Here is a 23,882-nt window from a genome sequence, read left to right on the forward strand (position 1 = left end):
CTGTGTGTTATTTTATTTAAATATCCACAACAAGATATTTTTGTGGTTTTAATCGCCAAAAACTGTCTCAATTTAGTTTCATGTGAGAAGATGTTGAACAGTAAGATAATATGAATTTGATTTGATTTGTTTGTCTAACTCTTTCTGTGTAATCAAATGAAACACATTAGATTTCGGGTAACCACTAAAGAGAAAGCAGATCCTGCAGGGTTGGATGATGGATCCAGGTGGGCTGGGCTTTGTTGTGATGTCACAACGTTACAGAAAGCCAAACAGCTTTAAGGCTCAGTTTCTGAATACAGGCTGTGTCCATTTCTCTGTGGACTGAGGCATCAAAGTTTTCACAGTATTAACATACAACCAAAATCTGCTCCATAATTAAAAAAGATCTACCATTTTACAATGTAGGGTTTAAGTCCTTATTTGCTCATCGGCAGCTAGCTGATAATAGTGACATTATTCACAGATTGTTTGCACCAGTGCAGATGGCAGATAGTTTTATATCTTAGTGAGGAAGTTGTAGCTTGTTATAAAAGTCTACATGTATTCTTTGGTGAACTGTTAAATCGTAGTTTCCCTCTGTCGGTCTTTTGCTGCCATGTTAATCTTACTCTCTTTCTTTTTATGTTGTTTTGATTGTCTATCTGCCCCCCTGAGATGTCCCCAGTATCAAATGAGCAGAGCTCATAGTTGTTGCCACTGCGGGAGACCTTAATGCGCCTTGAAAAATAATTACTTCTACTTTTCAAAAGCCACATCCATCCCCACTGCTCCACTTCATCACCCACAGGATAACTGATGCAAACTCTCTGCATCCACTTCATGTGCATGTGTATGTTTGTTGCTGTCTGTATGTGTGTGCTTGTGTGTGTGTGTGTGTGTGTGTGTGTGTGTGTGTGTGTGTACGTCCCCACTATTGCTGTTAGCCTCCAGGCCTGTTTGCGTTGTGCAGTAGGAAGTGTTTTCAGTGACTCATCCGCGAGGGATTCCCTGTAGAGGTGCGAATCGGAAAAGACAAGACCCTCAGAGGCTAGATGGAGAGAAGAGGGAGTGGAAGAGGAGTGGAAGAGGAAAGGAAGAGGAGAGGCAGAAGAGAACAGAGCTTCCTTAGAAATCCGTCTTGTGACCTTGTGTACTGAGATGTCGGAGCATAAATATGATCAGATCCTGACCTGACGTGCACTCTTGTTTAGTGAATGAAAACATAAGGGTTAGTTTCTTCAGGTCCCAGAAAAAGATTTTATAGACTGATGTGACTTTCATCGATAAACTTGATTCATTTCACCAGGGCATGAAATGATATAACTGCTTCTCTCTGTGCTTTAGTTCATCGCAGACCACACTAAGCAGGCCGAGCAAGTTAATCAGACTGTAGCCAGATAATGATAGACTAAAAAACCTCAAGTCCACATTTTTGTTTCTGCTGCAATGTAAACATTCTTTTTAAGAGTGATTATTGTTGACATGTATTTTTAATAAGCCATAACACTCCTTTTCTTCACAGCAGTGGAGAGTTATATGTCTGACAAAAGCCACAATGTGGGCATCTTCTTGAAACGTTCCATCTGCTTGTGCATTGTTGTGCTCAGTTCAGTTTTTTCTGTTATTTTTTATTATGCTTATATGTTTTTAGGTTTCATCAGTGTTTCGCTACGTCGAAATCACTCTTTTGGCACAGCAGTAGGAAGACATACCTGACGCACCTATTGCAGTGTGTGTGTTCTGGCTTGCCCTGCTTTCCATGGATGGAATGAGTGTTAGAGGCAGGGAAAATAGGAGAGTGAGACAGACAGACAGACAAACAGACAGACAAACAGAAAGGGAGAGAGCTGGGGAAAGCCTACACTCTGACTCAGAGGAGAGAGGTAAGGGAATTCCCTGGTGAGCTGGATAGTTTTTACATCTGGTGGATTGGAGCGTTGCCTGGAGCTCGGCAGCACCACACAGCCTGGGCTGCAGCAGGGAAAGTCTGGTCTTCTCCACCTCTGCTTCAGGCTGGTCCAGCTCACAGCCAAGACTAAGAGAACTCTGAGCAACAGTATATTCTGTGTAACATTAGGACAGCATACAGTCCACAATAATACCCCTAAGCCTGTCATGTGGAAACTCCTGACATATTTGGATTCTCATTCCTTAATAATTTGAGCGGCCCAGGCCTTACGGACTGTCATCTGTAGTGTGAGTGTTCATTCAAAGACTGTTTACACTCGGTTGAACGCTTTTACCTTGGGCAAGTCTAAACACCAGAGAACCTGGTCGGGGTATTGTACCTCTAGCGGTATGTCTAGACTGCCCTTTGGCTTTGGACTGGAATAAAGTGAATACTCTTGGCTCATAGTTTTATCATTGTGGCTGTGTGAAGTCAGTCTCCACCCCTGCTTCAGGTTAGAGATTAGATGAGCATGATTTACAGTATCCTGGATAACTGGGATATTGATAATGGATGATTTTAGTGCCAGGAGGGAGGACCCTCCAACAGTAGTGGGCTTAAACTCTCATTCTCATTCAACATCTATGAAACAAAGCTACTGCTATACTGGGTTCCTAGGAGCTGAGCCTGTATTATGTACATGTCCCATGTCAGTGGGGAGGAAGAGTTCACCCTAAATGGTTGTGTCATGTTGTGAAGCTTGTGTGAAAGAGAACTGAAAGTTCACCTCCCACCCTCTGTGTATTTTTTACTGTAATATTGCAACGCAAAGAAGGCTAGGTGTAATGCCATGTTTGCTTTGCATACGTTTTTCTAAGGAAATTGGTTGAATCATAACCATATCATAACAAAAACACGTCTAGATTGCCTTTTGGCCTCCACCCTTTCTTCTGACTTGTCTAAACATGTTATAGACAGAGATGTGATGCAAATCAGGGACAGACAATTGTTGTCTCTGTGGCAGGTCTAAGGGAATGGTCTCACCATTTGATAAGAATAGTGATAGCTTGATATGTTACTTAGTGTCCTATTACTTGCCCCAAACAGCAACCTACAATAATACTTTACTTTTAGTTTGAGGGTTTGTTTAAGAGCCAAAAACTGTCTCACTGTAGTTGAGACTGTGCAAAACACCATTGAACAAAAGCAGCTTGATGTTTTCCTTGTGTGTCCTCTTGCACTGCAAAATATTATACAAATGTGAGAGTGTTTGAAAGATCCTCCAGCCATCACTATCAGTCTGCAGATAATTTTCGGACTCAATGCCACACAGCTGGAGTCTTGATAAAAGGATGAAATCGGACTCCACTGGCCCACCAACCTCTTCCTGCTGCACCCACAGGTCAAGTGGGCTCACAGTTTCCCTGTTATACACCAATAATAACTCACTTCCTGGCTATAAACCCATCACAAATCTACTGTCGGGCTATAATTTATACCGAAGCCTCTTGATGCGATGCAGACCCACATTTCTCCAGTTTCAGCCGTCCTCAGATTGGCAGAAGCCAGGTGCTTCAGAGGGGAAGGCAGCTGTACCTCTGGGATCAGTCATGGGGGGGAACCCCTTTGGCCTTTTTGGCTTTGCTCCTCATTGGACAACAAGCTAAATACTGTGAAAATTTGAGTGAAATTACTGCAAACGTTTTCAGTCCACGTAGCAGTGGCTATTCCACTAAAACGGAAAGTGAGCTTAACATGTAAACAGGAAAGGGAAAAAAAAAAAGCTCCTTAAAATCATCTCTGGAAAAGAGACATAGCTGCAAAATACTTCTGGGTTGTTTCACAAGACAACCTCTGCAATTAAACGTGTGAATCATACTTTCCATTCTCGAAAATATTAAAGTGAACTCTCTTTGAGCCAGGGAAGTTGTTGTGCACAACACAACTTTTCTGGCTGTCGGTGTGAAAAGAGGAAAAGCCAAAGCCTCAGAGGTCACTGTGGGGACAGAGGTGTTACCACTCCGATATCTGTTTCATGGCTTTATTAAGGAAAGTTGATGTAGTGGAGAGTAACTCATCTTCATCATTAATCAAACACGCAGACATCGCAAATATGAAAACTTAGAGGACTTGCTTGTACGAGCAACAGTGTTGCTGTGTTGTACACAACATTGTGTGTTGTCAAGACCTGACTCCAAGAGACCTCACCCTACATGCAGTCTAATTAACTGATGAAAGAGTGTGTTGCCCTGGCTGTCTGGATTGGTGTTAGCCTTTGTGGATCTCATTTGCACAAGTGAGTCACATAAAGCAATAGACAGACCGTTGGCTCACCTTTTGTGCACAAAGCCTAAAAATAAGTGTGTTTGTGTGTGTGTTCCCACAGTACCCGTCTATATGTATGTGCTCCCATACATCCTTTCATTTCTTTGTTTTAATGGTGACCAGATTACGCCAAGACTTCTCCAGATGCAGCTCCGGTCCCACCTATTGTTTTGTGCTTCCCCATCTTATCATTCAAGTTGACGGCCAGAACAAAGGTAGAGGATACTGCGGTTCACGTGTGCATGTGTCTGCATTTGTGTGCATGTGAGTGTGAGTGTGAGTGTGTGTGTGTGTGTGTGTGTGTGTGTGTGTGTGAGCATTATGCGTGGGTGGAGGCTGTGTGAAGGAGGAGGTGTTGTCGGGAACAGAAGCATTTTGCAGATGTTGCAGGGAAGAAGGAGTGAATGGAAAGTTCTGTGGTTATCAGTCGTACAGCGCACTTCAACTTGCAAAGGTATGCCACATGTGGCCCCATCCCAACTCAGTCTCACTTTTAGATTTTACAAAGTCTTGACTGAGCAAGCATTGAAAAGTTTCACTGGAACAAAAAAGGTTTAGAGGTTTAAAAGGTGAGAGGGGGAGAGAAAGAGGCAGAGAAAGTTTGAAAAAAAAAAAGTTGTTTACTAGAGGAGGTTGGGGTTGACGTCGTAGTCTAAGGTTTCCCCTCTTGGAGTGTCTCCCAGAGCGGAGGCGGGTGAGATTCCCTCTTGGTTCCCTAGACGTAACATGAGGAACGCTCATCTCTGTCTGTCTCTGTCTCTCTCCCTCTCTCTGACCTTCTCCCCATCTGTGCTCGCTCTAATTGCCCTTCCATACTCTTCCAGCCGCTCCACAGTGTTACGTGGGCCTCATTCTTTTGTGCATCTCAATCACCTGCCACATGCATGGTATCATTCCTGTGCCCCGTGGCGGTTCTATAGGCACGCCGCTCTGTTCCCCTCCACATCATCTCGCATCATCGCAGAGAGGCACATTTCTCCATATGCAACTCATATTTCCTTCAGTTCAAATAGAGAAGCCCTTATCTGATCCGTTCACCGTCTGTTTTCCTCTTTCCATGAGTTTTAATGTGGCCATTTTGGAACGAGATATCTACTGATGTTCACTCTCTGAATAATAAAGCTGACCACCCGCCCCCACGACCACAGCTCACCAATAATAGGCCAACCCTGACTGGGATCCTTTTATTCTTTCGCTCCCTGCATGATGTGAAAAACATAATGCTTTGGAAAAAAACAAGGGTTTTACATCTTCCAGAGCTGCTGGACTGTTTGGAAAACTGACTCTGATTATCTTATCTGATGGGTTCCTGTCCCAGAAGCAAAGTGCAGCATTTCAGAAGTGACCATATTGCTGTATCCATAAAGGCACAGTGGCAGTAGTAGCAGTGCCACAGTGCCCATGCTATTACCTCACATGGTGTGCCACTGACACAAAGGCTGTTCTGTGTCACTTCTATTTCTGACAGCCCAAATGAGTCATCGGTACTGAAAAAAGGAAAAAAAAAAAAAAATGGCACTTTGGTTGGTGCTGATTGCCCTAGCAGAGCGCAGAGCCTCGCTAAGGTGTGGCATGAAATCACTGAGAAAACCCAAAGAATGTGAGCTGAGCTTCTGCAGGCTCCCAACAGCTGCAGTAGCTCACAGGGCTTTTATTGCAATGGCAGCGAGGGAAACCTCCTCACCACAACAAGATGGAGATGAGAAGAAAGAGAGAACAAACAAAAGCTGCTGCTGCTTCTTTCTTTTCTTTTTTTAATTTCTCAGAGCAGAGTTAAGAATAGACATAAGGGAGGAGAAGCGAAAAAAAAAAAAAAGATTTAATGAAAGGATAAAAATAGCGCAGAACTGTCGTAGAGGTCCAGCTGAAGGTCACCAGACAAATCTTTATACCCTATTGCGTGATCTTGAGTCTGGGCATCTCGTCTCCCAGCACAAAGAGACACATGAACGACTGGTTGATGTCATCATACCAGCAACATTACAAAAAACTGTCACCTTTCAGTATCATCGCCTCAATCTGAACATGAAAACATAAGAAATCTATTACATTTTTTTAAATTCTAACAAAGCCTGCAAACTATTATGTAGAGAGAGAGAGCTGATGACAAGAGCAACACAACAGAGATGCAGCCACATGACACCATGCACGCACAACACAGCCAGTGCGTTCCCAGTGTAATCACTCATCGTTTCAGCACCGCATTGATCCAGACGATAACCCGCCCTCAAGCACTCGTCCTCCCTTGTTTACCAACACGAGCACCATCTGCAGATCATAGCCAGTCTCCATCTTTATTAATGATGCAGTTTATAATGACTTGTACTAAATCCTGCGTTTTATCCTTTTGTCAATAGATGGGCATCATCTGTGGGAGACAGAAGCCAAAGTCGACAAGGATTCCGTCAAATCTGTAAGTTCACCTCATTGGAGATGCTCCTGCCGTCTCCGTCCCCGCCCTCCCTCGACGCTTTCTCCGTTCCTGTCTCTGTCTCCTCCTCATCTGGCCCCTGTAATGATGTAACCTTTGCTAACACATTACAAGTCACAACACAGACAATGATGATTAGCCTACGCAATCCTGAGTGGAATTTTCACAAAATCTCAGCAGCCTCGCGAAAGTAAACACAAGCTGTCATATTGTTTTTGCATTTAACACAGATTATAAACTGGGGGCATAAATGAGCACACACGTTTACACACACACACTCACACCACAGCCCTACCGGCATAGCTAGACGTTTAGTTCACAGCACAAGTGTTGTGGTGTGGCGAATTGGACTTAAACACCTCGTCTGTGCTGGGATCATGCAGCCAGGAGCGAATCACACCCCTGCTTTTTTACCTGCTGCTTTTCATGAGAGCCGTAATGAAAAAAAATAGACCCGGGCGCTCATTTCACTGACGTTCAGTCACACATTTAGATTGTGTTAATATACAACAGAGTTAGAGGAAATAGTCAAGAGAGGGAGTGAAGCAAATGTTGTTGTACACGTCCCAGAAAGCTGCCTGTGCTCTGGAGTTAATTAAGATTTCACCAAGGTTTGTTAGATCTGTTTTCAGTGCGGAGAGCAAAAGTACAGGATCTGCAAGAACCTGTTTGCTTGTGCATGATGACAGTATGTTTTGAAACGCTGATTCCTTTCATCAGTGGCGTGTCATCTTCCCCTATCTCCCCCTTTTTTTTCCTTCTTGCAAACTAACTGAGGCAATTTAAAATTGCAAAGGGTCTAAAATAAACCATGCACTTCTAAATGCTGCAACTTGAGGGTGTTTTTCTCCTTGTTGTTGCTGTTATTTCACTCAGGTAAATGACTTGGTTGCATCAGGAGGGTAAATATGGACTCTGATGTCTAATTGGCCTGTAGGGCTGGCTGATGTGCTATGGCTGGGGTCCCAGATGCTGGAAAATTAGCAGGCGCGCAAGGCTTGGCCAGGGGCGGTGGTGTGGGGAGGCGAGGTCGATGAAAAGACAAATACTACAGTGTGTTTATTTGTAGACCCAACAAACAAATGAGGACAGACAAGCGAGAGAGCTCTGGCCTTCTTCTTATGTCTGTTGCCACCAGACTACTTTTAAACGCTCCAGGCTGCCTTCCTGGCTGTGTTTTTATTGCCGTCCAGAGCGTGCTAACTTTCATTGGCTAGGCTGGAGAGAGGGAAAGCCATGTGCATGCATTGCACACACTTAACGCACTCAATCAGCCACCTGCATGTTTTCTTTGTCATCATCTGGCGGGCAGACTGGGGCTGAGAATGCAGCTCCAACCCCTCCCTCCCTCCCCCTCCACTGCCCCTGCCCCAGCCCGACCTCCTCGCCCTCCTCCATGCACAGTGATGACCGACAAAAAGCTGCTTCCTGTCCCAGTGCCCCATTCTGGCCTTTAGAGATCCCCCACGAGAGTGACAGCCATCCCAGGAATTAGACACTAACACTCTAGACAAATTCTCCCCGTGTTCCCTTGTCAGAAAGAAAGTAGTCGAAAGTTCACATCCGTCCAGACTTGCCGAAGTCTGGCCTTAGGGGAGGAAGGCGGGGGGGGGGGACAGGTGAGCTCGCTCCACAGGGGGGGAGAGGGATGGCTGTGCAAACAAATAAGCCGACTACCTCGCTCCTCTCGTGCTGTACAGGACAAAGCTAAAGCCCTGGGGTTTCCCTCAGAGACAAACACAAGCACTGGACAAACATCATGCTCTGCTGCAGCTAAACAGTTCAGACAGCCTCATTTAGAGCAGATCCCAGTTCAGCGCCCTAAACACCGGCTCAGCTGCAAAATAAACAGCAGTTGATTAATATGTTGACAGAGATCATATTACACATGTATGTTGTGACAGTGAGTTTTATGATAGCATCAGCAGCTGTGTCATCTCATAAAAGGTGAAATCCCTTATTGTATTATTTGTATTTTTAGAATACTCTTGTTGTGGAGATCCCACCATACAGAAACCAGAGGATATCCAGCCCGGTGCACGTCAACTACTACGTCTGCAATGGCAAGCGGAAGAGGAGCCAGTGCCAGCGCTTCACCTACCTGCCTCCAAACGGTAATCATCATAAATATTCCCCACTTCTTTTCCTTTTTTTTTCTTATTAGCAGTCACATTTAAGGACACGTTTTTTGCTTTTCAGAAGCAGCACACTTCACATTCATCATGTAGAGTATTTCTCCAGGTCTTGACATCTATTCACTATAGTTTACCGCAGCCGTCAACATGCCATGTGAAAATTTGTGGCCATGTGTTTTTTTTTTTTTTCACATTACACCCTGGCACCACTTGGCTGCGGCCCATGAGCGAGAGCAGAAGATGTGAGGTGTGTTTATTCTTTAGCGAGACCAGCGTTCCCAAGCGATGAGGTGTACCTGCTGAGTGACAGAGCCTCCGAGCGCTGTTAATGTAGAGAAGTCAATCCCCCGACGACCTAACTTTCACACCCCGCCTCACACAACGGCCCCCCCTCCTCCCCCTCCCGGTTCACCAACACACCTATGAACACACAAGTACTTACTCATACGCACACACACCTATATCTACTCAGCTGTGCTTCGGCCTGTCATTCATGTAGCAACCTGAAAACCCAGGAATACCTCTGTGTGTGTTTATCATGTGTCCCTGGCCTCAGTGTTTATAGATGGCTTTCACATTGGAATCTGAAGAATGTATTGGTGAGCGTTTGGAGAAGAGTTCAGCCCCAATATCACATTGTGCACTATTGACTCTTCATGGCAGGCGCAGGTGAAATATCAGCTGTGATATCAGTTTCAAGCATCCCACTCACAGACTGTTATTTTATCTTATGTATCCAAAGGAAGGTTTGGCTGAGCAAACACAATGCTTCTCATTTTTACGCCGCTGAGCTTCACTCAAGCAGGCGGAGAGCCCGGTGCCTCCCTCCAGGATCTAAACAACTTCTCTGCTTCCTGAACAATTAAAGGACGCTTTTGTTTTTTTTTGTTTTTGTGATGTTTCTCCACCCACATTGTCCCAACTGGTTCAGAGCCTCCAACCAACCTTGCGTTTTGCACAATTCGCCTCTCCTTTGTGATAACCGGCGAAATCCATTAGATCAAAACAATAGTATCTTGTTTTCATTGATCAGCGTCTAATGGGTCTAATGCTGCTGGGATAGCACGCGTTGTGTTTTAACTCCACAGCCGTTAACAAGATGTGACATTTAAATTATCAGCAGATGTATTTATGGCCATGGGAGATAAATGATAAGGGGGATACTGGATGAAGCACTGAGAGAAAGTAGTGCAGGGCCCTATTTGGAGATGCCTGATTGTATGATGAACGAGTGCATTGTGGGTTACTGGACCGACGTGGGGAAGGCTAACTGTGGCCTTTTGCATTATATCAATTTCATATGCAGCACTGCAACAGAGAAAGAGAATGATATGTAGCGATGTGGCTTATCAGCGTACACTGCATCACTTTCCCTGAGCATAAACACTGCTCTAATTAAAAGATGACTTGTTGTGTTTCTCTTCTTTACTGCCAAGTAAACCACAAGTACAGCACGGACCACACAAGCAGGGCCAGCATCTTGTCACAGGAGCGTAATTAACTCACAAGTGTTAAAGGCAAAGAGACCATGAATCACAGGATATTGAGTTCTATTTTGAGATTTATCATGCTTTTGAAGGGACACACTTACTGTAAATATACAACACATCTTTCTATTAAACAATAAGGATCTAGTGTTACATTAAGAGCTGAGGCACAGCTGCTCTGGGTGCAGTATCGCATAGCAACAAAACCAACTCCAGGAGCCCCAATGTTAAGTTGTACAATTTGAGCTGAGGTTGTAATTATAATTAAATTAAGAAATATAAATAGTAGTAATGTCTTTTTAAAAAACTAGTTCTTCCTCTTAATTTTAACTGACATTGTGACTAATGACTCAGACATTCACAAAGAACACTGGTTCTTTGGTCATAATCAGTGTAAACAGAAGCTCAGCAGATGACTGTAATATTTTCATGGTTTCAATAGAGCAACAAAGAAGAGGAGGAAATGCTAGTGAAGCTGTTTGCCTTTGAGGGTTTCAGAGTATGTGTCAACACCGAGAGAAACAACCAGCATTGTGGCCAGGTACTCAGGGTGGGCCAGTGAGGAAGACACCCACACAGTCACATACACACACATGCACACTGTTGTCAACACTGTTTTTTTTTTTCATGCTCACTCGTATGAAAAGACTTCCGGCCCGCTGTCCCACTTCAAGCACAGTTGCGGTCACTGACGTTGTTTAGAGAGAACATTTCTTTCACACTCTAGTGTCTGTTCGTCTATAAAAAGGCAAACTCAAACCCTTAAAATAGCCTGAGTTGTTTGAAACACCGGAAGGATGAAGCAAACACTCACTGGGAGACAGATGCTAGTGAAAACCACCTTTATTTTCCATTCAGGTCATGTGACCACCTTTTATTTTTTGACGCTAATGCAAATGCAGTTGACACCTAAGCGTGAGCGCCGATGCCCGCATTTGAGGAACTGAAAAATTCCAGGATGTAAGTTTTGCTAAGTTTAAACCAGACATGTCATTTCTATAGAGATCTTTATCTTCTCTCAGCCAGGCCTCGCCTTCAGAATTATAACATATTATTATCTGATGTAGTCTGTAAAGGAAACAGAGCGTCTCACTCCTACGAGCTGACAGACAGAGATAAGCTTGAGTGATATGAGTGGAGGGGCGCTGCAGACCTGTTGAAACATTGCCTTAATAATGCATCGTGAAGTTTAAAGTGGATTTGGAAATTTGACCTTGCACAGTGCAGTACTGTATGTCAGCGAGCACATAGGTCAAGTGTCTGTAAGAACAGAGTAATCTGCTTGTGCATGAGTGATCACAGGAACTTGACCTGTTTTTTCCAGAAATATGAAATTTCTAATTCTAAAGATGCCATATTTTGCAATTCTTGAGTGTCATAGCATTTTTATAATTTCATCATCATAACAAGACTTATTTGTGGCTTTAAGAGCCAAATATATATAGAAATATTTCTACATCTCTCCAAGGCCTCTCTCTGGTGCTCCGGTAACAACGGGATGAGATCCTCTCTTCTGATGGGATAGTTGTTTTTCAAGTGCCTGAATAAAAATAGAGCAGAGCTCAAGTAAAATACTAAGAGAAAACCAAATTCTGTATGGCTGGATGATGGTCCAGGTGGGCTGGCCTTGTCATGGCCGAGAGTGATGCCCGCTTTGAAGTGACATCACAAAGTTACAGAGGTCCTGATGTCTCGTTTCAGGGCACGGTTGCTAAAGACTGAGGCATTGATACTTTCATAGTATCATCATAGAACCTAGACCTGCTCCATAATCAAAAAAACATGGAAATCTCACGTTATACAATATGGGACTTAAAAAATGCATTAACTGTACATAAGTTGAGCCATTTTTTTGCTGCTCAAGAGTTATTGAATATGAACTGAAGCTGTCTTCAGCCAATGGATCAAGAGGAGATTTGCTGTTGAGATATACCATCAGCAGCATTTGTGGTTCCAGCCTAAGTGCTCGTCTGTGATGCTGAGATGTACATACAGTACAAGTGTCCTTGTCTGGCTGGCGGAGTGAGCCTCGCTTTTCCGAGCTCCCTTCCAATCATTCTTGCGTGAGTAGAGACGTGACGTGTTGCTCTTCAAATAAGAAACAGTTTTCACCAACCACATTAAACAACAAACGCCAAAAAAGTGCTGGCAGTGACCGAAAGCTCGAGCGAAGAACTTCTCGGAACCCCTTTATTTTTACAGGCCGTTTGGAGATTCCTCTGTAATATCAAGTTCTATTCTTAACGCAAACGGGTGCTGACTCCCCCCTCGCTGCACTGGTTTGTGGTTGGAGTTGGGGAGTGGAGTCAGAGACATGTTGTGTGACACATACAGGAAAAGTTAATGAACCACACATTGTCTTTTTTTTTTTTTTGTAAATATTTGCACAGTCATGTTTTTCCCAAAAAAAAAAGGAAAAAAAACGGACAAAGACTGAGCTGTTTCTGTCATGTCTAGAGCTTTGGGCTTTGTCAGACTCACCTATGATACACTAAGACCTACATTACGCTGGGTGACCAGATTGCACACACAGTGGGACATGGTGCACCAGGTACCTTTGAGTTAATGAACTACCACCTGCTCCATGTTAAATGTCAGCGCAGATTCATGCAGTCAGGACAAGATGACTTCAGCATTTCTGCAACAAGACGAGCCCTGTTTTGTTTCCTGCAGTGGCCTTACAGTGTCATATCTCAGCCAATGAGCATGAGAAATGAGAATGAGAACCTTTTGTATCACAGGAAACCACTTGCCCAATGGCTACGAGTTGAAAGAGTTTCCTCCTGAAGATAATTTACAAATTCATATAAGCCCTGTTTGCTTGCCCTTTGCAATCAAATACACAGAGACAGGCACAGACACACATATCTACGTCCATGACATCTATGTCATTCCCTTCAGAGGAAACGAGTGCTCTATAAAATACACAGATCAGGCCTGATCAGTTTAATATGAGCAGACAGAGGGGGAACTGCCAGAGATGGAGAGAAAACCATGTGCAGACCATCATCTGTCTGTGGGCCATAACCCACAGGTTGGGAGGAAATAGAAGCCAGCTGAAGTTGAGACTCGCCTGGTGAATCTGTTTTCTCAGCTCACATACAAAGTGGAAAGGAGACACCCAGATGGATCAAGCTGGAGGGAGACCATGGTTTATATCTGTAGCAGAGACGTGAGGATCTTGGAATAAATGTTTGAAACTTTGAAGAAAGGTCCAATGCGATTTGATTTCTTTATTTTGCCAGTCTTGCGCACATACTCAAAAGGCGTAGAGGAAAATGGTGTTTACAAGTTCCTTCACTGTAAAGAAATACCTTTAGCTGCCATAAACCAAAAGAAAAGAAAAAACTCTTCTCTGACAAACTGGAGCTGCAAAAGGACAAGAGAATCCCATCCCTTCTGACTAACGAGAGATTCTCCAAATTAAATTCTCATGTTGGCTGTGGTCAGAGGCAGGAAATCTTGTGATGCTTGTGACATCATTGAATTTTATAGTCTTAAAAAGGGCATCTAGAAAGATCTCCCTTTGGTTTTCCTTACCATAAATCATCACTAACCAAGAGGACTGGTAAAGATAAGTGTGCTTTGTTCAGTGCAGACTGACTTATTTAGGTTTCATTCAATCTTAAACCTTCTTTTTCTGATATTTCCCCTCATCTAGCAGCTTATCAGTTTTCAGCATCCATGCTTGATGATAATTTAATGTTCTGACATGATTTAACGTTATAAATTTGCCTCAAACTCAGTTCACAAAGCGGCTCCTGAACCAAAGCTAAATTGTAAAAAATGATCAAATTTGGTCATGACATTTCCACATGACGACTCTGACATCACACCGCTGGCTCCGCGGAGCTGCGCCATCCTGTGACACTGCAGAGAAGGCAGTGAAGAGGGAGCGAAACACTGGGAAGGAAGCGTCTGTGGATGTCGTGCGCAACATGTGACCCGTCTGTTATTCCCCAGGCTGTGAAGAGGAGGCCCGTGCATCATGGGACTCACCTTACGATGCTCCCCCAGACACCGGGCCCAGTCTCTGGGCTCTGAAAGCAGACAGGGCTGACGTAAATGTGCTCCCTGCTGCATTATCACTGCACTGCAGCTCAGCACCCCAGAGGCTACAGGCGCGATTAATGTCTTTTCAAATCCAGCTCCCACAAAAATAATAACACACTGAAAAACAGCCTGTTTTTCATATGACACACTCAATGCTTCATACGCTCCATTTGCAACCTTCGCCTTTCGCTGTCATTCACAGGGCTCTGCTCTGTGTGAATTAAAACACACACAGTTAACACAGGCATCTTATTCATATCGACATCTGTATGCCTTTGAATAAATGTCACTTGGAGCGAGTTTGGCCAAAAACTCTTAATGGTTGGCATCAAACGCTCACCACACCCATTAACACATTTTAACAATGTGTAGAAATAGAAACAGTGTGTCCATTGTGACTCAGAAGCCTTTGCTATGCATCTGGGTATCTTAACACTGCCCTATTAGATTTGTGCTGGCACAGCCCTTGCATATGTACTTATATAATAACAACAGTGAGCTTGTTAATGTGGATCCACCCCATCCCTCAACACATTTCAGCTTGTGAATGTTCCAGGCCGAGACTGAAATTTTCAATTAATAGAAAGAAAAAAACCCATCTTGTTTTCAAAAAACTCCTCTTGACGGTGAACAGGAAGCGCAAACTAATCACAAAACGGCGCAGATGCTCTGTGCCTGGGTTAGAAATTAGAGGAGAGAAGGCGGGATGATCAAGTGAGGGTCACTCTCCTGCATTAGCTGAGGCCTAAAGCTCCTGAAACCACAGGCACAGCTCTATAGCCTCTTAAGGAGCTCAGGCGGCCTAATCAAAATCAAATCACCTCCATTTTTTTGCTCTCTCACTCTCTGCTTCTATCTTTTGGTCCTGAGAGAAACAATTACTCCTAGAGCGTGGAGGAAACCTAGGGGTCCCAGGCTACTCAACCAGCAGCGGCAACAGCAGCAGCTCAGTGTTTTAAAGTAGTCTTTTATTGGATATCAGAGCTGGAGGACAGTCCAAAGAAAATAGGTCTTATTCATTATTAGAGCCAGCTGTGGCTTTCCACACTGATGACTCATCCATTTTTCTTTCCCCCCCTATTCTTTTGCTTTTTTTTCATGCTGTGGTAAAGAGAGGGGTGGCGGGTGGAAGACGTGAGGGTTTCTCTGTTAGAGGACGTTGCCAAGTTGACACTGAGCCCATATCCACTGGTGGTTGTTTGTTTGGATTATGGAGGGTAGTGTGGCCACAATTGTGCCTGCTCACTGCTTCACTCAGCCTTTGCTCGTGCACTCAGTGCGCCACGTGGATCCCCAGCACGTTTTTTTAATATCTCCACCTTTCTTTCTACTTTTTTTTCCCCCCCAGTGCCAGTAATAAAGACAGAACCCAGTGATGAATATGATTCTCTGGTGACTGCAGGGCTCTCCATGCATTCAAAGCCCTACTACAGCCAGCCCCGGCTCACTCCCATCATGCCTGTAGCCGATCCTGATGCCTGCCTGGTCGGCGCCTACCCTCCCTGCCCGCCTCGCCATGCTGCCATCCCGTCGTCATCTCCCAGCTCCAGCCCCACCCTGCATGACCTTTCCCCCGTGGCATACAGCAAGTGCCTCCCCAGCAGCCCCACCCACGCGGCGCCGCCAGGCTCCGTGGTGCCCCCCCTCCAGGAGACCCCTGGCCGTCCTCCTAACCTTGCCCACCCTGCCTCACCAGACCACAACTCTTGCCTAGGGATGCTGCATTCCCAGCAGGGCAGCCCCGGCCACCTCAACAGCCCAGGACCCCATGGTTACCACCCTATCTATGCCAACAGCAGCCCCTCGTCCTCCCCGGCGTCCCACCCGTCCACTCCCGGTGGGACCGCGGAGAGCCCATTCATTCAGGCCTACAGCCCCAGTCAGGCTCAGGGAGCGGCCGGCTCAGCCCAGGCTGGAGGAAGCCCACCCAGCCTGCTACCCGAGGACGCCAGCCCCCCCTCGATGGCCGTCACCGTCAAACAAGAGCCACAGGAACTGGACCAGATGTACTTAGATGATGGTAAGTTACCAGAAACAAGGTGTGCACTCATTGCTTGTAAGTTTCCACTTCATGATTATTTAAAGCAGAAGTAAGTGGAATGTTTGTGTTAATAATATAAGTCTTAAATAGTTATGTCTTCCGACGGCAATCACTTATATAGAGTGTTTGGTCTGAAACACGGGTCTGTCAGTCACTCTGCTCTGCTGTAAGCCGGGGAGAAAACTTTCCTTGTATCCTACAACCTTTATCCAATGAGGAGAGAGAACGGCATAAAAGGGGCGGTCCTCTGTGTGTGCAGCCCGGTGCAGCCAAGGGATGCGCGTGAATGCGGTGACGTAGGGACGAGGGCGGGGACTGCTAACTCCATTGGCTGACAAGAAGTTAGCCAAAACGACCGGATCGCTTACTTCTGCTTTAATAAAGAGAGCCATTTTGTTTTTATAGATGATACCTCCTCTATATGAACTCACTGTCCGTGCCAAAAAAAAAAATGGCTGTTTACGCAGCACATTGCATTTATTTAACACCTATTGCTTATCTCCTGGCCCTCACACACAGCCGCGCCCTGCTGTACCTCTACGTATTTCCTGATGAAATCCCGGTAGCAGATTTACGTCAGATTTGTTTAATTTTAGACGCAGCAATTTATTTGCTTTTGGCGTAACGTGCGTTCCAGTTTATGTTGTCCGTGCGGCTGCTTTACTTTAAAACAGTAAATTGCCTTGATGGGATTCTGAAACAATCTGTCAAAACATCAGAGCTCTGAGGTCAGCCGGGGTGCAGCAGAACAAAAACAGTGGCACACGCGTGGCCAGCCAAACTGTTGACACAACGACTAATGAAGGAAGCAAAACAATAGGTAGGGGTTTCCTGTACCGAGCCATGCCCCCACCCCCTCCCCATCCCACCGTATATTTCTGGGAGGGATGCTGGGATGCAGGAGGTAGAGGCTTTGTTTTCCCGTCTTTTCCCCACAGAGTCGACACCATGCAGCTGTCGTCATCAGGGGAGACTGTGGGGTCACTGGTCTCCCTCTGGTAATGAAACCAGTCACACCCATGGGACCATATGGTTCGGGTTTACTGCCTCCTGTGTCCATCTCGCATTATGTCTCTCAGGTCGCCAACCTGTTATCAGCGTAAGCAGAAGCAGAGGCTTCACTTGTTATGATATATATTCATGGAGCACAGTGATGGCAATGAGCCAGTGTGAAACGTTAAAATCCCCCATCCCTCCCCCCGCATCCTAATAGAGGTGGGGGGGACGTAGACAAGTCGACTTTGAACTCAGGAATATCACCCTTCCTGTGCACCTTTTGTTCACTTAACTGGTGCGTGTTGGTGTATGTGTGTGTGTTTGAGTGCATGCATGAGTGTGTGCACACCTCACTCAACAGCTCTGGGAGTAGAGGGGTGATAGGCACGAGGGGACCAGGGGAGTTTTGCTGTGGAACTGTAATTGAGTTGAAACGCAGTTGTCAGCATATCTGTCAGGCCTGATGAGTCCCATTAGTCCTCACCTCATAAACAGACCATACAGAGACAAGGGAGGGTGTCTGTCTGTTACCAGCTCTATAAACTGATTTTCAGCTGCTTCTTCTTCCCTCTTCATTTTTTATAATATTTTCTTTTCTCTTATCTTCCGCGCTCGAGTTCACAGCAGTGCCAGATGCTCTGGAAATCTGATTTGAAACAACTTATGATTTGAACTTTTTTAATTGTTTGGGCAGGCCGAAGCTTTAATTCCAGCACAAATTGATTCAAGTGAAACTGTAGCTTTTACTTTTGCAGTAAGGTCGGACAGAGGTCCCTCTACACTGCAACTGCATGAAGGTACAGCAAATGTGCATAGCCAGTGCTAAGGTGAAATCGTGTAACCTTGTTTGTCTTCCCCACTACTCCATCCACTGTCACTTTAGCAGGCTCGATCCTCCCCCGGCGCGGTGGCCAAATGTATTCAGCCAGTGATTACAGTTGCATTAGGGACGCACAGGAATGTGTATCGATTGACCGAGGACAGTGGAGCAGCCCTGTGCTGCTACCTAACGTCTGCACAAGCATCTGTGGTGAGCTCCTGGACTCCTGGTAAGTGTGCGGTGGTAACAGCATACTGCAAAGGCATCTGCTGCTGCCGGGGGCCCAGCCCTATCTCAAACCCCTCAAATGAGCCCTAAGCTAAAATAAATAAGATTGGAAAGCAGCTCACAGGGCGTCCCGCTCCCCGTCCACACGCATTATCGCCGTATGTTAGCGAGCTGAGCGCTCCATTAGAGAGGGAAGACAAGCGGATGACCTCACCACAGCAGCGGTGATTTAACGCCAGCAATGTAGTGTAGTGTTCCTCCCCAGCAATTGGGGGCCGGTGATTTGGAGTCTGCGGGAGCACACTTGATCTTCCCCGAGAGTGGAGTGCCTCCCACGCTTGAACACTGAGGCCTCCGGCTCTCATCAGCCAGAGGAAATGTGTCTCTCCGGCCAGGCCCAGATTTTACGCAGCCCCTGAGAAATCACTCAACTTATCAACGGTGAGCTACTGTACCGTAAGGAGCTTGGTTAGTATGCAAGGAGTCTGGGATGTAAACCCCCCTGACTGCCATACGCAGTCTCCACTGTAATCTGCTAAACTCTTCCCTCTACTGTGATAGAAACTTACTAACTACCAGACGAGACATGAGATGATGATTCTGGTGTCTGCAGTGAGGTTTTATGGGAAGAGTCCAGTCGTCAGTCAGTCGTCCAATCGGAGCAGCTCTCACCTGTCTCAGTCCTGCGTCTCTTTCCTGTAACTGAAGCAACATCAGCGTGGTTCAGAGAAAGAAAGAGAAGAAACACCCAAAACTGCTGGAAGACTCGTTGCATTGTTGACTCACTGTCATAAACAACGCATGGTGGGGCTCACCATAAAACCAGCATTTTCAGACATTTCGTACTTACTCACAGCCCGCTATCTGTGCTTTACAAGGCACTTGACTGTGAGCAAAAAACGCCATTCAAATGACATCAGCGCATGTAACAATAGAATTTATGAAAAACACGGTCTGCAGCATTTACGTTCGCCTTGTTAGCCGCGCTAATTAAGCCAAAAAAAGAAATGCTCGGATGACGGCATGCTTTGTCACAAGTTTGAAGGAGCAGCTCTGGTGATATCATACCCCCTCTTGTCTCCAGCAACCAGTGGCACACATCCATCTACACACAAAAACACAAACACACACACTTTCTCAGGCAATTTTTGGAAACTGTAGTCCACTTTAACCGTCACAAGCCCTTCACTTGGAAGCCTGTTCCCGCTGTTTATAGGTATTTTGCAGTGGACGTGTGTGTGTAGAGCAGACGTGGTGTGCTGGCAGGGCTAGGCGTTCGGTCCTACGAGGCTGCTGCCGTGTGTCCCGTCTCATTAGCTGCCGCTGTGATGGGTGATATCATGAAATGCAGCTGAATACAGCACACAGCAAAGGAACTAGTACTAATCAGAGCTCCAGATTTCTACCAGCTGCCTCTCTGGGAAACAGAGGGCCCTTATTCCCCAAAATAAGAAAAACACAGAGTGCGCGGAGTGCCTCTGCCGATTTCTGACATTTGACATATGTGCTCTGATTGCGCCGTGTTACAGAGCAGTTTTCCTTGTGATTGTTTCCTCCTCAATTCAAGGTTTTGCACGTTTGAAACTCTCCCAGGCTTGTTTTCTCAAACTGAAAACAGAATTGTTGTTGGGTCCTCCATTCCTCTCTCCCCCCCCCCCTCCAGCAACAAAAAAAGGCATTCCAGCTTTCCTGAGGATCTCCATCCACCACTGATGCTTCTGAAGGCAACTCAAGGCTTTCCTCATGGAAACTTTTACACATGCTGGCAAGTTGCCCAGACCCCAGGACTCCGCAAAACCCCTAATGATGATTGAGAGCGCGTCCGCACCGCGCTGAAAACATGCTGAGTCGCTAACATTGGAGTGTGCCGCAAGGTTGGCTCTGAGATCGGAGGGGGCAGGGGTTGGGGGGGCGGGGGGCGGGGGCAGAACAGAGAGAGGATTTAGAGGTGGGGGGGTGTTCATTAAAGTGGAGGTTGAAATGTCTAATGGGACTCACTAAGGCAGAGCTGCTCCTGTACGTTTCAATGGTATGCATTTGTGTGCGTGTACGTGTCTCTTTAAGTCGGTGGGGTCAGCTGGATGTGGAGCCACTGTAAGAGCCGGTGGCAGCTTGTGCTTTCACAACACTCCACCTCTGACACTTTGGCCTTTGGGGAGCAGGTCAAGCCTCAGCTAATAGTCCACAGAATGAAAGGCTGTCTTGCGGTTAAGTGCAATGCCAAGAACATAGTCTCCTTTTAGACGTTGTGATATTGACATTGCACAAGAAGGAGGGTGATGGCTTTTTTATTATTTATGACTACAAAGAGGATGTGGATTTTTTTTTTTTTTTACTATTGTTGTTATTGCTGCCGTCTCATCTTAGGAATCCTGTTTTCCTGGCAGCGTGTGATCGGGAGAGGTATAAGTAAAAGTTTGGGTTTGCTGGTGAAGGTTTATAGTCACAGGAAAAATTAATAGGTGGCCACACTCTTGGTTTGGCCTAAGACCACCTAAGCTATGGATCAACAACTGCACTTTTGGGATCAGGAATAGATTTGATTCAATTTCTCCTCATTAGGATCAAAAACCATTACTTTTATAGGGCAAATTGAACAGCTGTGACTCCTGTTACCTATTATCAGATATTACTGACCTTACCAAGCAGCTGAAGGGAGTGCGCTCTGAGGTAAATATGAACATTTTTGTCATAGTTGTACCCTGTTGGAGAGTTTTTTTATGATATCGATCGAGCCATTGGCTTATGAAGAAGCAGATACTTCATGCAAGAGGAAAGCCAAAACTAGTGGTTGAAAAAAAATTCTTAGCACTCTTTCGCAGCACACAGTCGGAAAAGTCGAAGTCACTCTTGTCGAGCAGATAACAGTCTGCTTAGACACATTTGTATTATAAAGTAAGGAAGTTACAGTGGAAGTGGGCTAATGGAAGCCAGAGAGTATGGAGCTGTCTTCACCGTAGAAGAAGAATACCTTTGTACTTGAGTGGAAGTTTTCTGGATTACCTTAGCGCCCTCTGTTTCCTCTTACATCTCTTTTATCTCCGTCCTCTTGGCGGAACATAAGAGCCTTTAGATTCCTGGTTGTGATCAGATTTTTTTCCCCCTTTATATATATCACATATTATGAAACCCACTCAATTATAGACACTATTGTCCAAGATTGCTTGCAGTTTAGCAAATAATTGGATTTAAGTAGTTACATATGACAGTGGCAATGGGGTCACTGTATTAGCGCTTTGATTTTTCGCTCTTTCTAAAACCGTTGGGAATATTATTAGTTTTGATAACTGCAGCAAGATGAATCTGCAAGAATTCTATCCATTCATTACCCGCAATGTGCTGGCTTTTATACGTCCGTTTCTGTGTGCGTGCGTGCGTGTGTGTGTGTGTGTGCACCCCAACCCCTGGCAGCTGAGCCAGAGGATCTGGTCTGGTTTCAGTCGTTCTGTCATAATATCCACAGTCACTGAGAAAGAATGTGTCTGCTGCAAAACTGCAGCTAAATTATCTAAACAAATTGGGTTTCTTTTGTGTCTGGGATCTGATACATGTGCACATTTAGATGGGAGACTTTGATTCGGACTCTGAATGGGTTTTGTGTTTATTTTGCCCGAATGTCAGAGATGTGTGATGCAGATTTTGCTACTGTAAAGATTTATGTCTTATTTGCTTCCATCGTTCCAAGCTGTGTAAAAAGATGGAAACACCATGTGGAGCTCTCATGGCAGCCCGCTACCTGGCATCGGCGGCCAGATGGATTTGAACAAAGTATACAATCAAATATAACAGCATAAAGCCACAAGGTGCAGCACAGAGTCTATTCATTAGAGCTTATATCCCCCTTCAGTTCAACATACGTCATGTTATTTCTTACAGTTTCTCCTGACACAGCCGTTTAGAGGCTCGGGTTATGTGGCTCGCATTCTGAGGTTTAGGAAACGTGCGTCCAAAAGCCACCGAGCCACACAGATCACAGCGGGTCAGGACTCAGACATAGCCTGTGGCTTGGCTGGGATCTTCCTGTGTATATCTGTGATCATGGAGCTGCCACCTCATGCCAGACACCCTCATTACCTAATCATAATATGACAAATGTCAGTGCGGTTGACAGGATGATCAGTGAGTAAACCTCCTTCCCCCACAAGGCTGCAAGGTTGTCGGTGATGGTTGCATTCAAGGCGTTAGCCGCCTCTTATCTGTTTACTCTGCGGCTTGATCTTTCTAATTCTAAAGGTCGATTTACACTTTTTTTTCGTCTTTGTAAGGTTCAAAAAGTCTTTGGCAAGTACAGGCCTCCCCGTTCATTGGTCGGTGGTTTCTATGCTGGTTCGTTTGTAATTTGAAGAACATAATGTAATCTCCACAAACATTACACCATAACTGCATTTACCATAAAACACTGTTCCTCTGTGGAGATAACTGAGCTTGCTGCGAACGCCACAAAATACTGCACAGTTACAGATAACCATGAATTTGCTTCGAATCTTGGATATTTCCTGCTGGCATTGAAGATATGAGCACATGGTAAAGTCATACAGACGAGACATACACCAAACGCCAAACATGCACAATTGGTTTGCCGAGCAATACATTTTTCTCCGTTGACTTGCGCGCAGAGACGTCAGAGATCAGGACAACAGCCCCGGGGCTCAAGGGGTCTCGCTCAAGGCCACTCAAGTCCAGCCACAGACAGTTGAACGTGGTTCACAGATGGGATCCTCTCATTTGAACAGAATAACCACACTCAGATGCTTGTCCCGAGCAGTTGCAATGTTTCTGGTTGGTATTTAGGGGATGTAAATACCTGCGGCATCAGTAAACAGGAGTAGGCCTCCGTCCCAGACCACTTAATAACAGCTCCCCATCTGAAATTTGTTAGCTCAGTGAAATAGTATCCTGTAGCGACGGATGTCAACAGAGAAGTCTGATCCAGCCGGGAGGGATGGGGAAAGCCGTTGGGTTTTGCAACTCTTGGCAGAGTTTGTCGTCTCCTCCATGCACAGATACCTTAGAAAAAAGAGATAATCATGAAGAGAAAACAAGAGGAGGAGGAGGAGGAGGAGGAGGAGGGGTCAGAAAGATGGAAAGTATAAGAGAGAATGAAATAAAGATGCTGATATAAACTTTGAAAGGGTGAGAGTCCCAGGACAATCTGCCACAAGTCTGTCAAGCAAACGCACATGTGCCCCGTTTCAGTCTTATAGTCCATTGACAATTCATTCTAAACACAGACAGGTTAGCATAAAATGCAACTGTCAAAATAATCAATCTGTCTAAAGAGATTATATAATACCACCATTCATAATTCACCACTGTCTCCCCCACACTTTGTTCTTTTTAAGCATGATTAAGCTCTCATAGCTCATGAAGCTGAAATGGAGGGACATAAGTCACGAGATGTACTTTAGGGTTTTGAGATTTTGGGGTCAGGAGATTCTCGTCATGTCCTCACATCCAGGAATATTCAACGAGCATGAGAAGAAGCAGGTCAGCCAT

The 23,882-nt window shown here is 45.3% G+C and overlaps 1 protein-coding gene across 5 annotated transcripts in view; it reads left to right on the plus strand.

Moving 5' to 3' along the window:
• The window catches only part of LOC146972468 (nuclear factor of activated T-cells, cytoplasmic 1-like), a 60,029-nt gene that overhangs the window by 23,782 nt on the left and 12,365 nt on the right, over window positions 1-23,882 (plus strand). For 3 of the 5 annotated variants that reach the window (XM_085802705.1, XM_085802703.1, XM_085802707.1), the window contains exons 7-9: window positions 6,553-6,608; window positions 8,608-8,740; window positions 15,650-16,321. In XM_085802705.1, coding sequence (XP_085658831.1) covers window positions 6,553-6,608; window positions 8,608-8,740; window positions 15,650-16,321 — 861 coding nt within the window. Of the gene's footprint in view, window positions 1-6,552; window positions 6,609-8,607; window positions 8,741-15,649; window positions 16,392-16,728; window positions 16,920-23,882 lie in introns of those variants that run through there. The other 2 variants (XM_085802702.1, XM_085802706.1) reach the window with 2 other exon arrangements.

The sequence above is a fragment of the Trachurus japonicus genome, chromosome 16 (assembly GCF_045865225.1).
Source record: "Trachurus japonicus isolate A0001 chromosome 16, Traja_1.0".
Taxonomy (NCBI): domain Eukaryota; kingdom Metazoa; phylum Chordata; class Actinopteri; order Carangiformes; family Carangidae; genus Trachurus; species Trachurus japonicus.